At 37.9% G+C, this 25,498-nt stretch overlaps 1 protein-coding gene across 1 annotated transcript in view; it reads left to right on the top strand.

Annotated features, from left to right (window-relative positions):
* UTP20 (UTP20 small subunit processome component) overlaps nt 1-25,498 on the top strand; it is a 90,097-nt gene that overhangs the window by 48,036 nt on the left and 16,563 nt on the right. Inside the window, exons 31-46 of the mRNA XM_043439872.1 lie at nt 319-463; nt 1,777-1,864; nt 2,749-2,892; nt 3,091-3,141; nt 3,248-3,400; nt 4,719-4,874; nt 5,191-5,331; nt 5,751-5,888; nt 9,209-9,348; nt 9,592-9,674; nt 14,073-14,362; nt 18,831-18,970; nt 19,143-19,299; nt 22,491-22,589; nt 23,235-23,402; nt 24,751-24,917. Of these exons, the coding sequence (XP_043295807.1) occupies nt 319-463; nt 1,777-1,864; nt 2,749-2,892; nt 3,091-3,141; nt 3,248-3,400; nt 4,719-4,874; nt 5,191-5,331; nt 5,751-5,888; nt 9,209-9,348; nt 9,592-9,674; nt 14,073-14,362; nt 18,831-18,970; nt 19,143-19,299; nt 22,491-22,589; nt 23,235-23,402; nt 24,751-24,917 (2,260 nt within the window). The remainder of the gene's footprint in view (nt 1-318; nt 464-1,776; nt 1,865-2,748; nt 2,893-3,090; nt 3,142-3,247; nt 3,401-4,718; nt 4,875-5,190; nt 5,332-5,750; nt 5,889-9,208; nt 9,349-9,591; nt 9,675-14,072; nt 14,363-18,830; nt 18,971-19,142; nt 19,300-22,490; nt 22,590-23,234; nt 23,403-24,750; nt 24,918-25,498) is intronic.

Genomic DNA, 25,498 nt, shown 5'->3' on the forward strand with positions numbered 1-25,498 from the left:
GCTACTGAAAGTGGTTTAAATAAAACCTCAAAGGTCTCATATCGGATTTTTAATTTAGATAATGATTAAGCCTGGCATGCCGCAGTCAATGGGGTCGCAAAGGGTCAGACATGACTTAGTGGCTGAACAACAACATAGATGTTTTAACTGAGAAGAAATTTATTTAATCTTGGAGGTTGAAATGTATGAAATTTTCATGCTAATTGAGTTCCTGCCTTTTCTGGCATTGAGAAGATATTGTACAGTTATCTTTTAAGAGTGTAGTTAAAAAAAAAAGAGTGTAGTTAATTAAAATCAGTACATTTATCTTTATTTCAGAGTCTATCACAATAGGAGGACGATTAATTCTACCTCATGTACCTGCTATTCTCCAGTATCTCAGCAAAACCACAATAAGTGCAGAAAAGTTGAAAAAGAAGAAGAATAGAGCACAAGTCAGCAAGGAACTTGGCATTCTTTCAAAGTAAGTGGTCTGTTGGTCCTTAAAAGGTAATGTTACAACTTGGGATTTTAATTTTTTAAAATTATATGTGGTTTTTCATTTGCTTTAGCAAGGTAAAGGTTAAAGGTTTAGGTTAAAGGTTTTAGGTTAAACCTAAAAAGGTTTTCAGTATTTTAAATGTCCTCCAGTTTTAAGTTTATATAGAATTCTTTTTCTTTGCTTGAATAGACCTTTTATGGCATCTGCCTTTATTATAAAAGATAACAGAATTTTCAAAATTCTAAGGTAGACTAATAGATTTGCTTTATTAGCCTTTGCATATTTTGTTCAGTTAGAATTTTGAATTATGTGAGATCATAAAGTTGTAGTTTTTTAGTGGGATTGATGAAAATAACTAACTTAAAAGAACAGGTTGCTGTGTTTTTTTTTTAAGAGTCAAGATCTTGCAAGGGTTTTTAAAGATTTTCTTAAAAATTCTGTATATACTACTAGACCTGATAGTAGGTAACTGTGATTTCGATAAAGTGTCTGGTTGGTAAATCTGAGTGCAAGGATGATTCTGCCTTTTTTGTGGGGGGATAGACCATGCCATGTGGTTCCCTGACCAGGGATCAAACCTTTGCCCCCTGCAGTGGAGGCATAGAGTCATAACCATTAGACCGCCAGGCAATTCCCCCAGAATGGTTATATTTTAAACTCTAAATTGTTACAGGACTTAGTTGTTGAAAGTTTATTTTTTCTGTTACTTTCAGCAACAACAGAAAATGATGTGTTAAATCTTCCAAGAACTTCTTTTAAATGTTTTGTTTATACTAGTGTATTTCTAACTTATGCAGAACGGGAAACCACACCAAATATACTTAAAATATTTTATCATAGGCCATGTGGTAGTGAGATGATGATGATGATTAGTGCCAGAAAGACCAGGCTTTAAGAGACCTTCTCTGCCACTGCCTTTTTGGTGACATCAGTTTCTCTGAGCCTCAATTTTCTCTGGGCAAAGTGGGGTTAATAATTCCTACATTATACAGCTTTTGTGGAAGTTAAATTGAAATGTATATAAAGCCTAAAACAAATCTCGACACTTAAAAATGTTGTTTCCTTGCAAAATAAGCAATTACCAATGCACAGTCAGATGTCACAAAGACAGTGGAATGGCAGCCACCAGCCTGAAGGTGGAGGGAGAGTGGGCGCTGTTCAGAAACTGTTCACACAGTTACAGGCTGCCTGGGTCTTTCCTCACTGATGTTCTTCTACGAAAAGTTTAACTTCTTGGGAAATATTCTTATGTTACACGTCTTCCTTACCTGTCCCGTTTGTTTTTCCTTCTCCAGGATCAGCAAGTTTGTGAAGGAGAAAGAGCAGAGCTCTCTGCTCATCACACTGCTCCTGCCCTCCCTGTGCCGCGGCGGTGTTGCTCAGGTGTGAATTCACAGCAGTGACTTGCTCTCGAAGTGACAGTTTACTAGGTTTATTTGTGAAAAAATTGGTTAGAGTCTGTGAGATATTTGTCTCAGAGTATTTGTGAGAAGACTTCATAAAGAAATATAAAACTGAAAACAGGGGAGAAAAATTGGGACAGAAAGGAATGAGGGCAGGCCAGAAAGTGAAGACTTCATCACCTGCTGTCACAGTAAAAGTCTCACCTCTTTGTTTGCCTTTGTTTAGCTTCTAATCCATTTCAGGGTTTCTTTCCCCCCCTCTGACTTTCATCAATAACAAATCTGGAACCTGAGGTGTGCATTGATCTTAAATGTGAATGATAGTGATCTTAAATATGAATGGCAAACGATGAGTGAAAAGTCAAACTGTTTTCATATTCACACATTGCTGAGAGTCTCTGGTATGATTTTCAAACCCTAGTTTAGTCTTTATTTTTTAAAAGAGTCTCCCCATTTCTCACCCTCATTTATAAAGCCTTAGTAGTTATACTAAATGACTCTTACCATGTAGTAATTTAGTTTAAGAAGACCATTTCTGCACAACCAAAAGTGTGTTTTTTGTCAGCAAGTTCATTTTCTTTGTTTCTTTTTTGACTAGAAAATAGAAGAAATTATGTTTTAAAACCGTGCATATTTTCTATTAGAACTAAAGGAAGAAACTGTTGATGGACACTATTATGGGTTTTTGGTCAAGTTAAAATGTTAAGAACTTTTAAAAGACCATAAAAATAACTTCTTAATTACTACTACTTTTACTTGTTACACATATTTATTTGTGTTCTGTGCAGTAATATATTAAAAACAACATGACCAGTTTTCTGAAGTACTGAAATACGATTTCTCTCCATGTTATTACTTCTTAAGGATACAGAAATCGACATTCTGGTGACAATACAAAACCTGTTGAAACACTGTCTGGAGCCTACAAGCTTCCTCAAGCCTCTAGCAAAACTCTTCTCAGTTATTAAGAACAAGATGTCAAGACAATTGCTTTGTACAGTTTTCCAGGTCTGTAATATTCATTTCTATCCTAAATCCCTCCTTTTTCAAAAGATAACTATGACATGGAATGCATATTAGCAGCTTTCTTGGTGCCAGTATGATGTTTCCATATATTTTTGAGTGCAGGCAGGGAATCAGAGGGGATGGTGAGCAGAGAAGCTAAGGTTGTATTCACTAATAATATACTGCTTTCATTCCTTTTAGACCCTTTCTGATTTTAAGAGTGGATTAACATATATTACTGATGTTGTCAAGGTAAGAAAGAAAATCTTAAGTCTCTTTTGCTTCAAAACTATTATTATTTTCCTTATTTAAGATTTATATACCTTCATTTATATGGTTTCACTGGCATTTTTTGTAGCTTAGCGCCTTTGATCAAAGACATCTTGATGATATCAACTTTGATGTTCGCTTCTCGGCGTTCCAGAGCATTACCTCTTACATTAAAGAGATGCAAACTGTGGACATTAACTACCTAATTCCAGTTATGCATAATTGTTTCTATAACATGGAGGTAGGTTTTTTATAGTAAAACTTTGTGGATTGTTTTTTATTATTTTGACAGTACAACCGTATAACCTAATTTCTTAATTTGGTTTTTGAGGGCAGTGGGATTTTTAGTAGAAAATTTCTTTTAGTTGCATAATATTTAGCAGAGACCATACTGTTATTCTCATGATATGAAAGGCAGATATTTTGAAAAAAATAATATATGTGGAAGCACTTTGAAAAGTCAAAAGCTGTGTATTAGAATGGGAAAATTCACAGAGACAGAAGATAAATTAGTGGTTATCAGGAGCTGTGAGGGGAAAAAGAAATGAAGAATGAGTGATTATATTATAATGGGTACAAAATTTCCTTTGGGGATGGTAAAAATTTTCTAAAATTAGATGGTGGTCATGGTTATAAAACCTTTGGAATATACTGAAAACCATTGAATTATACAACTTAAAAGGGTAAATTTCATAGTGTGTCAGTTAAATATCAATTTTTTTAAGTTAAATAGCTATATTATTTGACAGTTGCCCTCTTTTATTGATACAGTAGAAATAAAAAGGTTTGGAGCTATAAAGTGCCGTGTTGCTAAAATGAATTAAATTTCAAAATTAGGGAAAATGAAGCCCTTGCTTAATAGTTAACTATGTAGTGGTATCAGTAATCTTTTGTGATATTTTATAGTTGTTTGTCAAATATTAAGGATTAAGTAATAGAGGAAAAAGGAATCTCCCCATTTGGGGCTCATTCTTCATATATCTTATCAAAGTTCAACATGAGGGATTCTGAATCACTGCCTGGTTGGCGTAGTTGAGAATACTTTTCTACACTTACAACCCACCTTCTTTATAAATGAGGAACTCTGGAGCAGCTCACCAGAATTATACCAGCCAGCTCTGTCCTTCTGAGTGAGCAGCTGGTTTTGAATATTGAAACTGGCTTTAGGGAACCTTTTATTCTCTTTGCTTTGAAAAATAAAGTTAATTAAAAAGTGTATCTCATACTTCAATTAAAAGGAGGGGGGAGGGGGGAGAGAAAGAAAAACAACCCATGATGTATAAAATACCAAATTTCAAAAGACAAAAGCAGTAATTTTACAAAAGTACATCTCATAGTATTTTCTCAAATAATCAACCCTTCTCGGTAAGCATGATTTTTCCAAGTCACTTACTGTGTTCCTCACACCCCTATATTTGTTCTTCCTTAAGTGTGAAGTACCTGTGGGACATTTCTTAGTAGAGAGTTTTATACAGAACAGTGGCTAAATCTTATTTGGGAAATAATAGTCCATGTTACAGTTATTGCACAGTATAATTTGGGCTTTTTCCTGTGTCCAGTTAGGAGACATGTCTTTAAGTGATAATGCAAGCATGTGCTTGATGAATATCATCAAAAAGCTTGCTGCTTTGAATGCCACAGAGAAAGAATATAGAGAAGTCATTCATCGTTCTCTCCTGGAGAAACTGAGGAAAGGATTGAAGAGCCAGACAGAGGTACTGGGGTTTGCAATTAAGTACTTGTTATCTGTGGGTTTTTGTTTTGTTTTCCTGCAGTTCTGCTGTAATTTGTGGAAAAGCAGTCAGCCTCAGTACACTTAATTAAAATACCTAATTGTATAAATACTTACCAGACTTTTAACAGGGGAGTGGAAACAGAGAAGAGAGCAATCATTTCTGATTTTATGTAGTTTGTTTTTACATTGGGAATGTTTTACTTTTAAAAAAAATTTAATGACTTTTTGGTGTTTTCTTTGTATTAATCAAATTCTTTAAAAAAAAATTTTTTTTTTTCTTAACTTGATATTTGCAGAGTATTCAACAGGATTATACCACAGTGCTTTCCTGTTTAATTCAAACCTTTCCAAATCAACCAGAATTTAAAGACTTGGTTCAGCTTACTAATTGCCATGATCCAGAAATGGACTTCTTTGAGAATATGAAGCACATTCAGGTAGAAGACAGTTCTTTTTTTTTCCCCCTTGTCTTTGAAACAAACATTTCAATGGTTCTCATTTTAAAAGATATATTTTAATTTTCCAAAAAGTTTTGAGCTTCTCATTTCTTGGTCTTTGTGGTCATCAGCTTTGCAAAGGACATGCTTCTTTACTTGGTGGTGTCACAAGCCATAATAAGAGTGTCACCTTTCTTTGCCATTTGCTAAGAAGTTTAAATGCTCTCGGATCCACTGGTAAAGAAACGCTATGCATTATGTCTCTGGAAACAAATCAAGGCACAGGTGTTTGCTCATGTAACACTTGGACTGTATTTCACTCTTTTAATCTTTTCATCGAAGAGGAATATGACACTGAAATGGAGCTGGTGGGTGGTGAGCTCATTCAGTAACTAATTTATATTTTATCTAACTCATAGATCCACAGAAGAGCAAGAGCCTTGAAGAAACTGGCAAAACAACTAGTGGAAGGCAAAGTCGTGCTGTCTTCTAAGTCTCTGCAGAATTACATCATGCCTTATGCTATGGCGCCAGTTTTTGATGAGAAAATGCTCAAGGTAGGGCTTTAGCTGTAGAAGCCAGTACATTTTTCCCTGTACCATGACAACTTCTGCAAAGTATACGTGGGATTTGTGGCATCCATACTGATGTTGTTCACCATAATTAGAGACTTAAAATAGTTCTTTAAAAAAAAAGATCTTATAAAAACCCTTAAAATTGTGCCAGGCACATGCTCTAAAAACGGTGTCTATTATTTTATGTTCACTCTTATTAGCTCACAAAGGCTAACCACAGAATATTTCCTTTCACAGAAATGATCACGTCACCAAGATGTCATACTTTTATTTTTGTATTATAGGCCTTAATTCTCATTATTTTCCCAAATGGCTCATAAGAAATGAAATAAAACAATAGCTGCCTTTCTTCAGCACTATACCAGATACAGGCACAATTCTGATTTAATCCTCACAGCAACTCAACCCTATGGTGTGGGGACTGTTACCGCTGTTTTATAAGAGAATAAACTGAGAATCAGTGAGGTTACATAACTTTCTCAGAGACATACAGTCAGAACCTGTATTTGAACTCAGAATGTCTTCAGTTTTATACTACATATGCCTAAGAATGGGTTTCCCTGGTAGCTCAGACAGTAAAGCATCTGCCTGCAATGCAGGAGAACCAGGTCAGGAAGATCCCCTGAGAAGGAGATGGCAACCCACTCCAGTATTCTTGCCTGGAGAATTCCATGGACAGAGGAGCCGGGCAGGCTACAGTCCACGGGGTCACAAAGAGTCAGATACAGCTGAGCAACTGACACAGTGCCTAAGAACAGTGCCTGCACATGGTAAAGACTTGATAAATATTTAGTCTAATGGACCTAATAGCAGGATTTGTGACTTGATTATATGATTTTGTTCAAGGATAGGTTTTCTGTGTATTTTCAGGATGTTTAAAGGATTTTAAAAAATTTCCTAAGTAGGTAAAAGAATGTGTCCCTAAATTCCGGTTTAAGGAGCCAGTAAGCACCTCAGAGTTAGATGGCAGTAAAACAGGAAAGAGGTGTAGGTGGAAAAAATAAACTGTTTAGCTTTGGTTGGTATTGGTTTGGTATACCTTTCTATTATTTTTAACCTATTTGTGATTTTTACTTTTCTTTTTAAAGTTGGTTTCTTGTAGGTAACATATATAGCTGAATATTGCTTTTTTACTTAATCAGACAGTCTCTGCGTTTTGATGAGTTTTTTAGTGATTTCATTTTATCTCTGTTGGCCTGTTAGTTATCTTTGTGCTGTTTTTGTTTCATAAGTTTTACCTGTATGTTAGCTTTAAACCACATAATACACTGTTGTTTTTGCTTCAAACCATCAGCTATCTTCCAAAGAGATCTTTAAAACTAAAGAAAAGATCTTTTGTATTTGTTTCCATGTTTATAATTCCAAGTATTCTTCATTCCATTGTGTAGGTCCAGATGCTCACCCTGTATCATTTTACTGACAGGAAGACTTTCTTTAAATTTTTTGTAGTGCAGGTCTACTGGTAATGAATTCTTTCAGCTCTTGTTTGTCTTTTCTCATCTTTGTTTTTGAAAGATAATGTTTCTAGGTATGGAATTCTAGTTTGACAGGTTTTGGATTTTTTTCCGCAATACTTTAAGAATACTTGGAACTGACTTCTTGTTTATACTGTTTGCAAAAGAAGTCATCCTTTGTTCTGAGTGGCCCATGTCTCTCCCCCTCCCACCCCCCACCCTTTTTCTCTTTATCACTAGTTTTAAGCCATTTGATTATCAGGTGCCTTCCTGCCTTCCTGTTTTGTGCTTGGAGTTCCTTGAGCTTCTTGGATATATACATTTGTAGTCTTTGTCAAACTTTGAATCTTTTGGCCATTACTTTTTCAAAGATATTTTTGGTTCCCCTTCTTGTCTTTGGAGATTACATCATATATTAGGCTATTCCAAATTGTCCCATATCCCATAACTCACTGAGGCTTTTTTTTTCCTTTTGGGTTTTATTTGGTTTCATTTTTCTATTACTGTGTCTTCAAATTCACTAGTGTTTCCTTCTGCCTTGTGTAATCTACTGTTAATCCCATCCAGTATATCTTCCCTCAGAGTTTTCTTTTCCGTCTCTGTAGTTCAGTTTGGGCCTTTTTTATGCCTCGCATGTGTCTCCTTAACATGCTCATGCTTGCGTCTCCCTTCTTGATCATTTGCAGTACAGTTATATCGTGGTTTTCTGTGTCATTTCTGTGCTTCTGTTTGATTTGTCTTCTCATTAGATTTATTTTTCAGCTTCTTTGTATGCCTGGTAATTATTTATCAGACGCCAGACATCATAAATTTGCCTTTGCTAGGTGCTGGGTGTTTCTGGGATTGTTTTCAGACGCAGTTAGGCTGCTTGTGAGTAGCCTGGTCCTTTTGAGGCTCACTTTTAAGCTTGTAGGCACGAGTAGCCCTTGGTGCGACGCTCGTATGAACCTACCACTGAGGTACTAACCTGAGTGCCCGAATGCCCAGTACTCCAGGTATCGGGAGCTTTGTCACCCTGGCCGCGAGGAGCGTGAGCTGCTCTTGTCCTTGTGTGGTCTTTGACGACTGCTGCATGTCTCCCTTTCTGGTAGTTCTCTCCTCATCTCTTCCTCACTCAGCGTGTATGGGTCAATTCGCAGCTGAAGCTTAAGGGGCTCTTGGGCGGCTTTTCTCTCTGTGTAACTCTCTTCTCTCTGGTACTCTGCCCTATGAACTCAGGCTCCACAGCCTCAACTCTGACCCCTTAGCTCAGGGAGATGCAGGTCTCTCTTGGGGTTTCTTCTCCTGTGCTATGGCCTGACAGTTATCCCCACACAATCAGCTGAGGGGAGTTATAAGGCTCATTTCATTTGTTTCCTTTCTCTCAGGGGTCACTGTCCTACACTGATGTCCAAAGTCTGAAAACTGTTTGATATATTTTTCTCTGCTTTCCTAGTTAAGGTATGAGAGTGAATCCAGCTTCTCTTCTTCATGAGGTCTGAAAGAGTTGTCTCCAAAGCATCATGCTGATGAGTGTTCACCAGTGCAATCTAGAGTTAGCTTTGACATATATCAACTTTTACACCTTGAATTTACTTCACAGTTGTAGGCTTGAACCTGTAAAGGAGGTCTGAATGAAATAGAGTCTAAAATGTGTTAAATCCTTTAATGAAAGGAAGATATCATTTGAAATTGACAGAGGCTTTTCCAGAGCTAGAGGAAAACTATTTAACATAGTTTGGGCACTCTTTCCTTTCTATAATTTCTGATCACCTACTATCTAAGATTTTTACTGTACCAAGTTAGCTATGTATGTGTATTTTATTTGCAGATACTTATTCTTACTGATGCTCTTGATTTGTTTTACAGCATGAAAATATAACCATTGCTGCCACAGAAGTTATTGGAGCTGTTTGCAAACATCTCTCTTGGTCAGCATATGTATACTACTTGAAACATTTCATTCATGTCTTACAGGCGGGACAGATCAATCAAAAGTTGGGTGTCAGGTATGGCCAAACTTCTTAATTTTGTTTTGTTTTTGAAATGTAAAATTTGGATTATTTTCTGAAATAACCTTTCTGTAATCCCAATTTATTTTTAATTTGTATCAATGAGGTGATACTAAGATTTGTTAAAGTAAAAAAATACCTAAAATAGGTAAAAGTAATTTTTATAAGTCTAACTTTCCTTTTAAGAGTCAAATGATATTATTAATCAAATGAATGTTTCTGTGAAAATTTTTTTAACAGTTTGCTAGTGATAGTGTTAGAAGCATTTCACTTTGACCACAAAACTCTTGAAGAACAAATGAGAAAACTTCAGAATGAAGAGGGTAAGTTTTTTAAACTTTCTTAAACCAGATTTCCTTCCTATTCTTCTATTATTTATTATTATGAATTAAAGATGGCAGAATTCAGCTTAACTTCCTTTTTCTGCTCTTGTAGTAGTGACCAGTGAATGAGTCAGGAGGAAGTTAAAATGAATGGCTTGAGTATTATTCTGAAAACTTGTTTAACAATAGAGAAGTCCAGTCTAAAATGTACGGGGCAAAAATCCGAGCTATAGATTATTTACACAGAAATTCTCATTTGTCCTCATAAGAATCATACTAGAACCTTAGGTGTTAGTTACTCCATATTTTTTATATGAGAAATTGAGATTTCAGATGTAAAGTAACTTTCCTAAAGCTTCACAGTCCATAAACAAAACAAAGACTAATGGATAGCTGTCATTTATTAAGGTCAGTGAAGTGTCAGAAATGAGACTTTATCGCATTTAATCCTTATAATAGCCTTACAAGTAAACCATTTCCAGTTTACTGGTGAAGAATCCAAAGCTCACAAGAGTTAAATTAATGGACTGTAGTCTTGGCTTGTTAGCAGAGCCAGGTCTGGACTTGCCCCACCACACTGCCCAGTTTGCATCCTGTAATAAGGGACATTTCTGCATGAGCCCTGTTGGCTGCCATTATGATGTTCATGAACAAGAATGTAGGTTTTTGCCAACATCCGTTGGATCATCGAAAAACTAAGAGAGTTCCAAAAAAATATCTACTTCTGCTTTATTGATTACGCCAGAGCCTTTGACTGTGTAGATCACAACAAACTGCGGAAAATTCTTAAAGAGATGGGACTACCAGACCACCTGACCAGCCTCCTGAGAAATCTGTATGCAGGTCAAGAAACAACAGTTAGAACTGGACATGGAACAATAGACTGGTTGCAAATCAGAAAAGGAGTATTTCATGGCTGTGTATTGTCACCCTGCTTATTTAACTTATATGCAGAGTACATCATGCGAAATGCTGGGTTGGATGAAGCACAAACTGGAACCAAGATTGCCAGGCGAAATATCAGTAACCTCAGATATGTAGATGACACCATCCTTATGGCAGAAAGCAAAGAAGAACTAAAGAGCCTCTTGATGAAAGTGAAAGAGGAGAGTGAAAAAGTTGACTTAAAACTCAACATTCAGAAAACTAAGATCATGGCATACAGTCCCACCACTTGATGGCAAGTAGATGGGGAAACGAAACAGTGACAGACTTTATTTCTTGGGGCTCCAAAATCACTGCAGATGGTGACTGCAGCCATGAAATTAAAAGATGCTTGCTCCTTGGGAGAAAAGCTATGATCAACCTAGACAGCATATTAAAAAGCAGAGACAAAAAAAAAAAGCAGAGACATTACTTTACCAACAAAGGTCTGTCTAGTCAAAGCTATGGTTTTTCCAGTAGTCATGTATGGATGTGAGAATTGGACTATAAAAAAGCTGAGTGCCGAAGAATTGATGCTTTTGAACTGTGGTGTTGGAGAATACTCTTGAAAGTCCCTTGGACTGCAAGGAGATCCAACCAGTCCATCCCAAAGGAAGTCAGTCCTAAATATTCATTGGAGGGACTGATGCTGAAGCTGAAACTCCAATACTTCGGCCACCTGATGTGAAGAGCTGACTCATTTTTTTTTTTTTTTTTTTAAGAAAATGAAACTTTATTGACAGAACTTTAACAGTCAAATATAGAGCATAAGAACAGCATAGATAGTTTCAGTTTATCTTCTTTCAAGCAAATGGTTGCCCTTCACCTATAATATAAACATTAAAGTTACTTAGCAGAACTTTATTTCGATGATAGGAGAGGTATACAAAGTTCACTGCAGTTGTAGTTCTATAAAATCGACTAAAACAAGAACACTAAGGGCGACCCTTTGGCTTACCTTCAGTTTATCCTCTCTAGAGATTTTATAGACTTTTCAGGCACATTATGAGTATTTTTAAAAACACACTACTCTTCCTAGTTATACAAGAAAACAAGGACACTGAGTTCAGAACAAATCAATGGAACCTATCAGAAGGTAGTTTTCAGTAGAAGGCAAAACTGTGTACACATTCAGTAAAATATCTAACAACAAACAACACCCTAAGGAAAACAAAACACACAAAAAATGAAACAAAAAAATCCCCCCAAAGTATCATTTACATGTATTGATTTGAAGTAATATTCCGAATATAGGATAGCTAAACAGTTGTTACCTCTGTTACTGCTTAAGTGAAGTAAATAAAAAGGCCAGTATTACATTTGTTTCTTCTCTACTGTGGAAAAGTATAGAAATTTTCATTTGTTTTAGTTTATCCCTGATATGGTTGTTTTAAGTTGCTTCAACATTTGTCCCCCTCTTTCCTTGTGGTCCTCATATAATTCTAAATGTTTCTTTTCACCCTGGAAAGCATTCCAGTTGGTATAATAAATTATATGGCGACACTAATTTTAAGTCATTACTATCACTGGCGACATGGTGACATCGAAATGTGAAGCAGAAATAGAACTGTTTCTCCTAGCCACACCAAAAAAAGAAAGAAAAAAAGGAGAGAAGAGAAGAAAAGGGAGAGCAAGAGGGAGTATGAGTGAGACAGAAAAGCAAGATGGAAGACAGAAAGAAAGTCTGGAAAAGCAGATATTTTTCCTTGTTTCTAAATGATAATGGCTTTTAAGACACAACTCTGACCAATTTCAAAAATTCATCTACGGTATCAGTGATGTTTAGTTATTTAGTCACTGTGGGGTATGTTAAATGATATTTGTTTTTCTATCCTATTAGCCATTTCATCAATATTCTGAAAATATCTGAGTTCCAGATTATACTGTTTTAATTCTGTAATATACTAACTGTTAGTGTCTTGTTCATATTTCTTATTATGTATATTTGGGCTTTGTCCATTTTCTTCACAATTATGTAAACTGAGAGGAATGGACTGGGAATTTGGGGTTGGCAGATACAAACTATTACACTCAAAACGGATAAACAACAAGGTCCTACTATACCGCACAGGGAATTATGTCCAATCTCCTGTGATAAATCACAACGGAAAAGAATATTAAAAAAATGTATATATGTGTATTAAAAAATTATGTAAACTAGCACATTGTCTTTATTAGTTGAATTTATTTTCCTCTTCCTAACAATCCATACCTGTCTTTTATTAAGTATCTTTTTCTTTTTCCCTTAGGTTTATTCTGTTGCTCTTTTTCTTACCTTTTATATTGGATGTAGGATTTTATATTTATGTACTTTGTAATTTATGTATTGCTCTTTTCGAGTACCACACATATTTAGGGCAAAGATTTTTCTATGAGAACATTTTAATTATGTTCTGTAGTTACTTGAAGTAGTCTGAAAGTGGTATTTTCATCTAAATGTTCTAATGGAATGGAACAAAAATGTAAAGTGAAAATATTTAGAAGGCAAATACACAGTAAATTCTTCCCTAACCATGAAGTTCTTCCTTTAAAATCGGAACCATGCAATTAATTGTCAGCAATTTGGAAAACATGTATATGAAAGATACTGAGTTGATTACCCAGGAAGAACTAGAGACTTTGACCTTCAAAACTTTTTAAACTGATGCAACAAAGAGGAAAAATAACATATTTGATATGGTTAGAGACGATTATATCATGAGGCTCAGATTTTTATTAGTTCTTTAAGAGTGACAGTGGGATGTATGGCAAAAACCATCACAGTATTGCAAAGTAATTATCCTCCAGTTAAAATAAGCAAGTGAAATGAAGTCGCTCAGTCGTGTCTGAGTCTTTGGACCCCGTGGATTGTAGCCTGCCAGGCTCCTCCTTCCATGGGATTCGCCAGGCAAGAATACTGAAGTGGGTTGCCGTTTCCTTCTCCAAAAGAGCTGACTCATTTGAAAAGATCCTGATGCTGGGAAAGATTAAAGGCAGGAGAAGAAGGGGACGACAGAGGATGAGATGGTTCCATGGCAACACCGACTCAATGGACATGAGTTTGAGTAAGCTCTAGGAGTTGATGCTGGACAGGCAAGCCTGGTTTTCTGCAGTCCATGAGGTGGCAAAGAGTTGGGCACGACTGAGCAACTGAACTGAACTGAACTGAACTGAACCACAGTACTTTGGAAGCTTTCTTTCGTTTAAGGACCCTCCTTTTTCACAGCCTCCCCATGTGTTCCTCAAGTACCCTGTACTTGCTGTTCCACTCTTTTTTATAATTATCAGTTTACCTGTGTCTCTTCCTCATTAAGAGAAAGTGAAAGTGAAAGTAAGAAAGTGAAGAGCCACAACACTCACTTACTTCTGTTTTCTCAGTCTTTATTGTGCCCTTGTAGTTGCTGATTTTTTTTTTATTATGTTGCTAGAAAAGACTACTTAATACACCTGTGTTGTTTCCTCATTTAAGCTGACTTGTGTTGTTACTAAACACAGACACCACAGCAGTGACTGAGTCGCCAGAGCATGGAGCCCTGGAACTGGAGCCCATGGATGAGGACGAGGAGGGCGAATGTGATAAGACTTCGTCGGGCAGGAACGAAGAGCCAGAAAACCCTGACCCAGCTGATTATGAAGGGGCGGTAGCTGAGGAATCTGACTGTATCACAAAGTCCATCTCCTTCCTTCCTCAGAATAAGGAAGAATTGGAGAGAACAATTAAAAATATCCAAGGAACCATAACAGGGGACATCCTGCCCAGGCTTCACAAATGCCTGGCATCTACGGTAATCATTCTTTCCGGGACCCAGCAGCCTTTGTGAACTCGGGTGTCTGTGGGACCCATGTCAGACTGAGGCTCCTAACTGCGTGGGTTGACATCAGCTTTTGGATTTTCTTTTTTTCTACATTTCACGTTTCACTTTTCCTTCTGTGGTCTCCTCATCTTCAGATTCCTCTCCTGCAGCCAAGGGAGTAATGATCCTTCTTCTTTATTTTTTTTCCCATTTATTTTTATTAGTGGAGGCTAATTACTTTACTTTACAATATTGTAGTGGTTTTTGTCATACATTGACATGAATCAGCCATGGATTTACATGTATTCCCCATCCCGATCCCCCCTCCCACCTCCCTCTCCACCCGATCCCTCTGGGTCTTCCCAGTGCACCAGGCCCAAGCCCTTGTCTCATGCATCCAACCTGGGCTGGTGATCTGTTTCACCATAGATAATACACATGTTTCGATGCTGTTCTCTCGAAACATCCCACCCTCGCCTTCTCTCACAGAGTCCAAAAGTCTGTTCTGTACATCTGTGTCTCTTTTTCTGTCTTGCATATAGGGTCATCATTACCATCTTTCTAAATTCCCTATATATGTGTTAGTATACTGTAATGGTCTTTATCTTTCTGGCTTACTTCACTCTGTATAATGGGCTCCAGTTTCATCCATCTCATTAGAACTGATTCAAATGAATTCTTTTTAATGGCTGAGTAATATTCCATGGTGTATATGTACCACAGCTTCCTTATCCATTCATCTGCTGATGGGCATCTAGGTTGCTTGCATGTCCTGGCTATTATAAACAGTGCTGCGATGAACATTGGGGTGCACGTGTCTCTTTCAGATCTGGTTTCCTCAGTGTGTATGCCCAGAAGTGGGATTGTTGGGTCATATGGCAGTTTTTTTTTGGTTTTTTTTTTTGGTTTTTTTATTAGTTGGAGGCTAATTACTTCACAACATTTCAGTGGCATATGGCAGTTCTAATTCCAGTTTTTTAAGAAATCTCCACACTGTTCTCCATAGTGGCTGTACTAGTTTGCATTCCCACCAGCAGTGTAAGAGGGTTCCCTTTTCTCCACACCGTCTCCAGCATTTATTGCTTGCAGACTTTTGGATAGCAGCCATTCTGACTGGCATGTAATGGTACCTCGTTGTGGTTTTGATTTGCATTTCTCTGATAATGAGTGATGTTGAGCATCTTTTCATGTGTTTGTTAGCCATCTGTATGTCTTCTTTGGAGAAATGTCTGTTTAGTTCATTGGCCCATTTTTTGATTGGGTCATTTACTTTTCTGGAATTGAGCTGCAGGAGTTGCTTCTATATTTTTGAGATTAATTCTTTATCTGTTGCTTCATTTGCTATTATTTTCTCCCAATCTGAGGGCTGTCTTTTCACCTTGCTTATAGTTTCCTTTGTTGTGTAAAAGCTTTTAAGTTTCATTAGGCCCCATTTGTTTATTTTTTATTTTATTTCCAATATTCTGAGAGGTGGGTCATAGAGGATCCTGTGATTTATGTCAGAGAGTGTTTTGCCTATGTTCTCCTCTAGGAGTTTTATAGTCTCTGGTCTTACATTTAGATCTTTAATCCATTTTGAGTTTATTTTTGTGTATGGTGTTAGAAAGTGTTCTGGTTTCATTCTTTTACAAGTGGTTGACCAGTTTTCCCAGCACCACTTGTTAAAGAGGTTGTCTTTTTTCCATTGTATATTCTTGCCTCCTTTGTTGAAGATAAGGTGTCCATAGGTTCGTGGATTTATCTCTGAGCTTTCTATTCTGTTCCATTGATCTATATTTCTGTCTTTGTGCCAGTACCATACTGTCTTGATGACTGTGGCTTTGTAGTAGAGTCTGAAGGCAGGCAGGTTGATTCCTCCAGTTCCATTCTTCTTTCTCAAGATTACTTTGGCTATTTGAGGGTTTTTGTATTTCCATACAAATTGTGAAATTATTTGTTCTAGTTCTGTGAAAAATACTGTTGGTAGCTTGATAGGGATTGCATTGAATCTATAGATTGCTTTGGGTAGAATAGCCATTTTGACAATATTGATTCTTCCAATCCATGAACACGGTATGTTTCTCCATCTGTTTGTGTCCTCTTTGATTTCTTTCATCAGTGTTTTATAGTTTTCTATGTATAGGTCTTTTGTTTCTTTAGGTAGATATACTCCTAAGTATTTTATTCTTTTTGTTGCAATGGTGAATGGTATTGTTTCCTTAATTTCTCTTTCTGTTTTCTCATTGTTAATGTATAGGAATGCAAGGGATTTCTGTGTGTTAATTTTATATCCTGCAACTTTACTATATTCATTGATTAGCTCTAGTAAATTTTCTGGTAGAGTCTTTAGGGTTTTCTATGTAGAGGATCATGTCATCTGCAAACAGAGTTTCACTTCTTCTTTTCCTATCTGGATTCCTTTTACTTCTTTTTCTGCTCTGATTGCTGTGGCCAAAACTATGTTGAATAGTAGTGGTGAGAGTGGGCACCCTTGTCTTGTTCCTGATTTCAGGGGAAATGCTTTCAGTTTCTCACCATTGAGGGTAATGCTTGCTGTGGGTTTGTCATATATAGCTTTTATTATGTTGAGGTATGTTCCTTCTATTCCTGCTTTCTGGAGAGTTTTAATCATAAAAGGATGTTGACTTTTGTCAAAGGCTTTTTCTGCATCTATTGAGATAATCATATGGTTTTTATCTTTCAATTTGTTAATGTGGTGTATTACATTGATTGATTTGCGGATATTAAAGAATCCTTGCATTCCTGGGATAAATCCCACTTGGTCATGATGTATGATTTTTTTAATATGTTCTTGGATTCTGTTTGCTAGAATTTTGTTAAGGATTTTTGCATCTATGTTCATCAGTGATATTGGCCTGTAGTTTTCTTTTTTTGTGGCCTCTTTGTCTGGTTTTGGAATCAGGGTGATGGTGGCCTCATAGAATGAGTTTGAAAGTTTACCTTCTTCTGCAATTTTCTGGAAGAGTTTGAGTAAGATAGGTGTTAGCTCTTCTCTAAATTTTTGGTAGAATTCAGCTTTGAAGCCATCTGGTCCTGGGCTTTTTTTTGCTGGAAGATTTCTGATTACAGTTTTGATTTCCTTGCTTGTGATGGCTCTGTTAAGATCTTCTATTTCTTTCTGGTTCCGTTTTGGAAAGTTATACTTTTCTAAGAATTTGTCCATTTCTTCCAAGTTGTCCATTTTATTGGCGTAGAGCTGCTGGTAGTAGTCTCTAATGATCCTTTGTATTTCAGTGTTGTCTGTTGTGATCTCTCCGTTTTCATTTCTAATTTTGTTAATTTGGTTCTTCTCCCTTTGTTTCTTAATGAGTCTTGCTAATAGTTTGTCAATTTTGTTTATTTTTTCAAAAAACCAGCTTTTAGCTTTGTTGATTTTTGCTATGGTCTCTTTAGTTTCTTTTGCATTTATTTCTGCCCTAATTTTTAAGATTTCTTTCCTTCTACTAACCCTGGGGTTCTTCATTTCTTCCTTCTCTAGTTGCTTTACGTGTAGAGTTAGGTTATTTATTTGACTTTTTTCTTGTTTCTTGAGGTGAGCCTGTACTGATACGAACCTTCCCCTTAGCACTGCTTTTTCAGTGTCCCATAGGTTTTGGGTTGTTGTGTTTTAATTTTCATTTGTTTCTATGCATATTTTGATTTCTTTTTTGATTTCTTCTATGATTTGTTGGTTATTCAGAAGCGTGCCTCCTGCCTCTGGCAGGGATGGGTCGGTCTGCCGCCAGCTAGCTCTTCTCTGGAATTGCTCAGTCCCTTTGTTCTGCGAATGGCCGGCAGTGTGTTCGGCCGGTTAATTTTCTCTCTCTCTCTTGCTATCCCACAGTTTAAGTTGCTATCTCACCATAGCTCCCTCTGATTGCCCTCAGGGCATTTGGGCCCAGCCCTTACCCTAAGCAATGCCGCCCGCTCCTCTCCGTTCCGCCCCCACTTGCTGGTGGCGGATGCAGGCGTCTGGGGTACTTTTCTGCTGGGAGTTGCTTTTAGGCATGTAATCTGTGGGTTTTATTTATTTTTCCTCCCAGTTAGGTTGCCCTCTGAGATTCGAAACCTTCCCGTAGACCCGCCCATGAGAGGGTTTCCTGGTGTTTGGAAACTTCCTCTATTATGACTCCCTTCCCAGGACGGGTCTCCGTCCCTAGCTCTTTTGTCTCTCTTTTTATCTTTTATATTTTGTCCTACCTCCTTTCAAAGACAATGGGCTGCTTTTCTGGGTGCCTGATGTCTTCTGCTAGCGGTCGAAAGTGAGGTTTGCTCAGCATTCAAATGTTTTTTCGATGAATTTGTAGGGGAGAAAGTGGTCTCCCCGTCCTATTCCTCCGCCATCTTGGCTCCTCCCTCATGATCCTTCTTCTTGATCATTTTGATACCAGTAGATAATTTTTCAGCTGCAAGGTTGTAGTGTTGCTGGGTCCCTAATCCATTTACTTTTGTTTCAGTTTATTTATTTATTTTCTTACAGACTAAAAGAGACGAAGAACACAAACTCATAAGATCAAAGGTTGTGAATGATGAGGAAGTAGTTCGAGTCCCTTTAGCTTTTGCCATGGTTAAACTAATGCAGTCCCTTCCAAGAGAAGTCATGAAAACTAATCTGCCAAGGTATGTTATGTGATAAGTCAGAAATTGGTTCTTTGTTAGAAAGAGAAGCACTGTCACAGTTTGCTATAGTTTAGAATCCTAACTGGAATAATTTGGTGTTGTGAATAATTAAGAAACAAAAGGATATTTGTATTTTTGTTTCTGCTAATTAGATTTTCAACTCATGTTCTAGTATTTTGCTGAAAGTGTGTGCCCTCCTCAAGAACAGAGCACAGGAAATCAGAGACATTGCACGCAGCACCCTCGCAAAAATAATAGAGGATCTGGGTGTGCATTATCTACAATATATTTTAAAAGAATTACAGACTACGCTTGTGCGTGGCTATCAGGTAAATGGCATCATGCATTTTATATTCAAATTGGGTTGGAATTCACATAGTTGCACTTTAAACACTAAGTCATGGTACTTTGGGTCTGTCTTTTGCAAAGTTGATCTACTAAGAGTGCAGGCAAGAATATTTTAAAATTTCTAATCCATGTTTTTTAAAAATCTAGTTTTTAAAAAGCCTTATTTTTTGGAAGAATCTTATAGACCTACATTTCATAACCTGTGATTTTCTCTCAAATCACTTGATATTAGGTTTTGTGTTCCGTGAGTTCTTAATAAACTTATTGTTGAATGTATCGCCACAAATGTGAACAATAAAAATTTGTTTTGAGTTGAAACATATATGTTGTAAAGTTAGTAACAGCACCAGGTGGAATGCAGAGCTCTTTGAGTAGTTTCCTGGCTGTTTTGCTGCTCCCAAATGTGGGCCTTGGACACATGCCATCAGCAGCACCTGGGAACTTGTTAGGAGAACTATCAGGGCCTTAGCCCTGACCTACGCAATCTGCATTTTTAAAGATCTCCAAGTGATTGAAAGTTTGAGAAACACTACAGCTTGTTTTTCTGAGGTAACCAGCCAAGACTCCTGGGAGAATGGTTGCTCTAGGTTACCATAACCATACTTAATTTTTAATCATCTGTTTAGAATCAATATTTTACCACTTCAGGTGGAATGTAAAAGTACAGATCCCTTCACCCTTCCTTTGTTTAATAGTTGTTTATGTGTTACTTCAACATATGTTGAAAACTTTTCAGGCAGTGTTAGAGTTGTTTTGCTTTGTTTTGATAGGTAAGAAGTAGACTTACTCAGATTCAGAGAAGCATGCTCTGCAGACAGAGTGCAGTGCAGAGTTTTGTTTTTAATCCTCAGATACTTATCATTTCTACTGCTTTTTCTTCATCTCTGAATTTCCAGATTTCTCCCTGGTATCATTCCCTTTGGTCTAGGCAAGCATGTAGAGCACTGTGGTGGCAGCAGGCCCTGTTTGTTTTCTTTCCCTTGTGACTGTCTTTGTTTCACCTTCTTCCCTGAAGGACGTCCTTTCAGCACTGTAAAAATGTCATGCCCCTTTTCTGGCCTTTCTGATGAATTGTTCTTCCCCTCTGAGTAACACGTTATTTTTCTCTGGCAGCTATAAAGACTTTTTCTTTTTCAGCAGTTGGATTGTGAGCACAGATCTCTTTGGTTTTACCCTATTTGAGGTTTGTTGAGCTTCTTGGTCACTTTGGAAAGTTTTCAGCTGTTGTTTCTTCAAATACTTTTCTGCACTGCACTCTCTCATCTTCTGGGACTTGAGTGAACTGTATATTAGACTTTTTTGAAGGGTCCCATCCATCCCTGGGGGCTTCCCTGATGGCTCAGCAATAAAGACTCTGCCCACAATGCAGGAGACCCAGATTGGATCCCTGGGTCAGGAAGATCCCCTGGAGGAGGCATGGCAGTCCACTCTAGTACTCTTGCCTGAGAGTGTCCATGGGGTCACAGAGTTGGACCCGCTGAAGCGACTGAGCGGCAGCAGCCGTCCCTGATGCGCGGTTCATGTTTATTTTTCAGTCTCCTTGCTTTCTGTTTGGATTACATCATTTCTGTTGATTCACATTCAGGTTCACCGACTCCTTCCTCTTTAGTCTCCTTCCTACTGTTGGACCCACCCAGTCAATTTTCTTACCTCAGTTATTTTTCTTTTCACTTCTGAAGTTTCCTTAGTTCCTTATATCTTCTGATTCTTTGTTAACACTTTATTTTTCCATGTTTCAGATCTCCTGCTACAAAGCTGGGGCTGTTTCTCCTACTTTGCCACACACTTCCCACAGCTGTAACCACACAGAGGCCAGGCAGTGGCAAGCTGCAGAGGAGAAAAGCAGCTCGTGGGCCCACCCTTTCCAAACTGCAGTCCCACTGAGGGAGAGGAAGGTCTCCCTGCAGAGTTGTGGCTGCTGCAGCCCCTGTGTCTAGGCCACTGCCACGACCACCACAGGATCCTTGGGGTGTAGGAAATGGAGGAAAGAAAAAATAAAAAATAGGTTTCCTTATTCTCTTGGAACATTCTTGAGTTTTCTCTCCTATTCCTAAAGCCCCAGGACTTCTCATAGAATTCTCTGAATCCTAGCACGGTTTCCATGTTGGCTGGGGGACAGCCATGTAGAAAACAGGGGTAAACTCACTGGAAGTTTGGTGGTTCTTCCCAGTAGCGGTTCCATGCATCCAGTGTCCCCAGCAAACACTTTAAATGTATAAAGGTACTTAAAGATCGTAAGTGGATATATATGAAATTATGCCTTTAGAATCCAATCTGTATATTGACAGCCAAGTGTATTTTCTTAGCACTCGGTCATTACCTGTTTACCTTGATAACTTACGGCACTGGAAGCGGTGTAGAGAACATACTCTGTTGGTACTCTGGCACCATCTGCTTTCAGACCCTGACTTCACCACTTCCTGTTCCTGTAACCTAGGGCAAGTTGCTTGACCTTTTTGTGTCTCAGCTTCCTCAAGTGAAAGCTCTGATGATATTTCTCCCACACCATAGATAGAGTGAGTGAGGATTAAACGATATAGTACATGTGAGTAGTAATACAGTGTCTTGCCCATAGTAAGCTCTAAGGAATGCTAGGTGTGATCACTGTTAAGGGCAGAAACTTGTTTTCTTCATGTAGGCTCCTTAATTCAGAGGTTGGTTTTTAAAAGTTCAAGACTTGTGCTATTCTTTATGAACTTCCTAGGTGGTGCTAATAGTAAAGAACCCTCCTACCAATGCAGGAGACATTAGAGACCCGGGTTCAAGCCCTGGGTTGGGAAGATCCCCTGGAGGAGGGCCTGGCAACCCACTCCAGTATTCTGGCCTGGAGAATCCCATGGACAGAGGAGCCCGCTGGGCTCCATAGGGTCATGAAGAGTCTGACACGACTGAAGCGTATTATCATGCATGCTCTTCTTTATAAATGATTGACCTGATTTAGTCACAGTGATAGACCCTGTGCAAGTGATGTGTTTCTGAGCATCTTTTCTACAAAAAGACCATTCGGCTAAAGGACTTTAGACACTGATATACGTATGTGTTGTTTAGCAAAGCTTCCTGCAGTGCTGACAGGTATATAATCAGAGTGTACCCTTTGCAGTCCTCCTGGATCTTGTTCTTCCTACTGTGGTGTTCCTGACCATCCATACTCTTCTCATACATCTCACTTCAGGTCCATGTGCTGACTTTCACTGTCTATATGTTGCTGCAAGGCCTCACCAACAAGCTACAAGTCGGGAGTTTGGACTCTTGTTTGGATATAATGATTGAGGTAAGATTTAGAGAAAGGAATTCTAATTTTTTTTTTTTTAAGAGTTCAAAGAACACAAATCATTTCATAAAATGACACACAATAATAGCCTATAAACAAACATATAAACATATATTAATAAATATAAAACATAAATATGAAACATGAAAATAATATACTATCTCATCTCTTCGGCTGGCAGAGGTTTAAAAAGCTAAGTTTCAAGTGACATGAGATGGGTGCCCTGCTGTAGGTCCTGAGTTGATATAATCAGGTGTGTGATCTGGGGTTTGTACAAATGTATACTCACCAGAACTGTATGTATAATTGTGGAAAAAAGGGAAATTAAGCTACTTTCGGTAATATCAAAAAAGTCCCTGTATGTGTATTATATAATTATATATGTAAATCTATGTAGTATTCTTTTGTTTTTCATTGGTATAAACCTCGAAGTGTTTCTGTAATTGGTCTCCAAGCTACATTGAAAAAAGTGAAATCTAATAGAAATTTCTATTGTCTAATTTTAATCCAGTCCAATATGCTTTCCTTGACTTCAACAGACCATGCATTTTTGAGACTGCTTATGTTGGCATATCTTGCTTGAGTGTACATAATTACCATTTAGCTTTTTTCTTTTAAAGATTTTTTATTTTTTTCCTTTTAAAGGTTTTTAACCACGAGTTGTTTGGTGCTGTTGCTGAAGAGAAGGAAGTAAAGCAGATCCTCTCCAAAGTCATGGAGGCACGAAGAAGCAAGAGTTATGATTCTTACGAAATCTTGGGCAAGTTTGTAGGAAAAGATCAGGTTACCAAACTTATCCTTCCACTAAAAGAGGTAAGGACTTGAATGTAATATAGGAAATCACCACCTTTCAGTATCTTGAGTTCTTGAAAAGAGCCTTGAACATCATGATTCACTTCAGTACTAAGAACACCCGTACCATGTGTCTGGCAGCCCTGAGATGGGCATTCTGATCCAGGAGCCAGATGTAAACCATGAGATGCAAAAGAAAAGGCAACAAGAATTGAATTATAGGTGAATTACACAGCTGAGTCCCATCAGTAACTAAGAATAGCCTTTGGAGTGAGACTGCTGCTCCCAGACTGCCAAGAGCACGCGCACTGGCGTTTTTGGAACACATCAGTGCTCTTAGCACTGTGCTTCATTACTTCTGATCTGCACAGCCATCCCTGAGATTGACCGTGCTTCCGTCTGACAGATGAGAAAGTTCAGGCTCAAACAGGTAGAAGGAACATGAATAAGGAGAAAAGCCAGGGTTTCATGCCAGATCTTTCTGAAGCTGGAATTTCAAAGCTCACATTCTTTCCATTTTCATTCTGCCTCCTACTGGGCAGGGACTGTAATTTACCTGCCTTCAGAGTGCTCGCTATGCCTGTTGCAAGGGTGAACATTCAGCAAGCATTATTAATTCACTTTATTACAGTTTTACATACTAAATCTAGAGCAAAAAACCCTATCTAATGACGTAAATTAACTAATTCCATGTAAGTCCTAATTGTTCCTAAGGTACATTTAGCTTATCTGAGTCTGATCTAAGAATGTTAGATATGTTTTTAAGATGAAAGAAAGTCAACAAAGCACATGTGTTTCCCATGTAAATTATCAAGTCCCTGCAAGGTAATGAAAGTTCCTAATACCTTGTCCTGTGCAGAGGACTAGCTGTGAGGCGCTGAGGATTTTCCTGGGGTGATGGTGCTGAGTGCCCATTAAGTTCCTCTGATTTGGCCCAGTACCTGATACCCAGCCCTGTGGCTTGGCCGTCATGTGTCTTCATTAGCGCGGTTTCCTGCGAGGAGTGACTGCATGGTGTTGGTATGTTGTGCTTGTCTGTAAACCACCCCACCTAATGCACTTGGAAGGCTGGCACCTTCCAAGTGTCACATCCTATCTCCAGCCCTGTGCCCAGACCTCAACAACAAAGAGAAGACAGAGGAGGCCCAAAATCTCCAGAGGCATACACTAATGGCAATGATTATTTCTGGGGTTGAGGTCATGGGTAAATTTGATTTTATGTTATTCTTATATTTGAAATTTCATTAAGAATGCGTCTTTTTTAATTAGGAAAAACCATATTTTAGAAATAATATATAAAAGAAAATACTGTTATAACAAATCAAAATGCAGTTCTGTCACCTCAGCATGTATTTGTGTTTGCCTTTAGATCTTGCAAAATACCACAAGCTTAAAACTGGCCCGGAAAGTTCACGAAACCTTACGCCGAATCATAGCAGGATTACTTGTAAACCAGGAAATGACAGCAGAATCCATTCTGTTGCTTAGTTATGGTTTGGTCAGCGAAAATCTCCCCCTGTTAACACAGAAAGAAAAGTAAGTTTGAAAAAAGCAACTATCCTTAGGTCCTCACTTCAAATAAGCCATTCAATCCTCAGCATCTTAAGTGGGTTCTTAACTGGCTTTAGTAAAAGAAAAAGAGTATATTTATCTGAGCTGTGAGATGGTACTACTTTGTGGTATTCGGACTGAGGTCCTTCCAAGTGATACATGTCAACACAAGATTATTTTTCTGCTGAATGAAGTAGCTGTGAAGGCAACCGATTATTTTAACATTTCTCTGACACCACTTTTTAGATATTTATTCAATCCAAGTTAGAGTAGATTTTAAATATATACTTCTTGTTCTGACCAAACAGAGTCTTAGACCTCCAGAGATTTTTAAATACCTTATTTGTGAACTTTTTTTGGATTTTGCTTCTGGGGTGCTCTAAGAAAGACTCCTTGGCGTTTGTTTTCAGAAATCAAAGGGAGCATCCCTTTGCTGTTCATTTTAACTTAGACGTGCGTTCAGCCCTCTGACCTCTGCTTCTGGGGCTCTAGAAACTTTGATCAGCAACCTGATCATCCCTTCTGTGTCTCGTGGTTAAGGGAGAAAAGCCTCACAGCGCATTATT

The sequence above is a fragment of the Cervus canadensis genome, chromosome 21, assembly GCF_019320065.1.
Source record: "Cervus canadensis isolate Bull #8, Minnesota chromosome 21, ASM1932006v1, whole genome shotgun sequence".
Taxonomy (NCBI): Eukaryota; Metazoa; Chordata; class Mammalia; order Artiodactyla; family Cervidae; genus Cervus; species Cervus canadensis.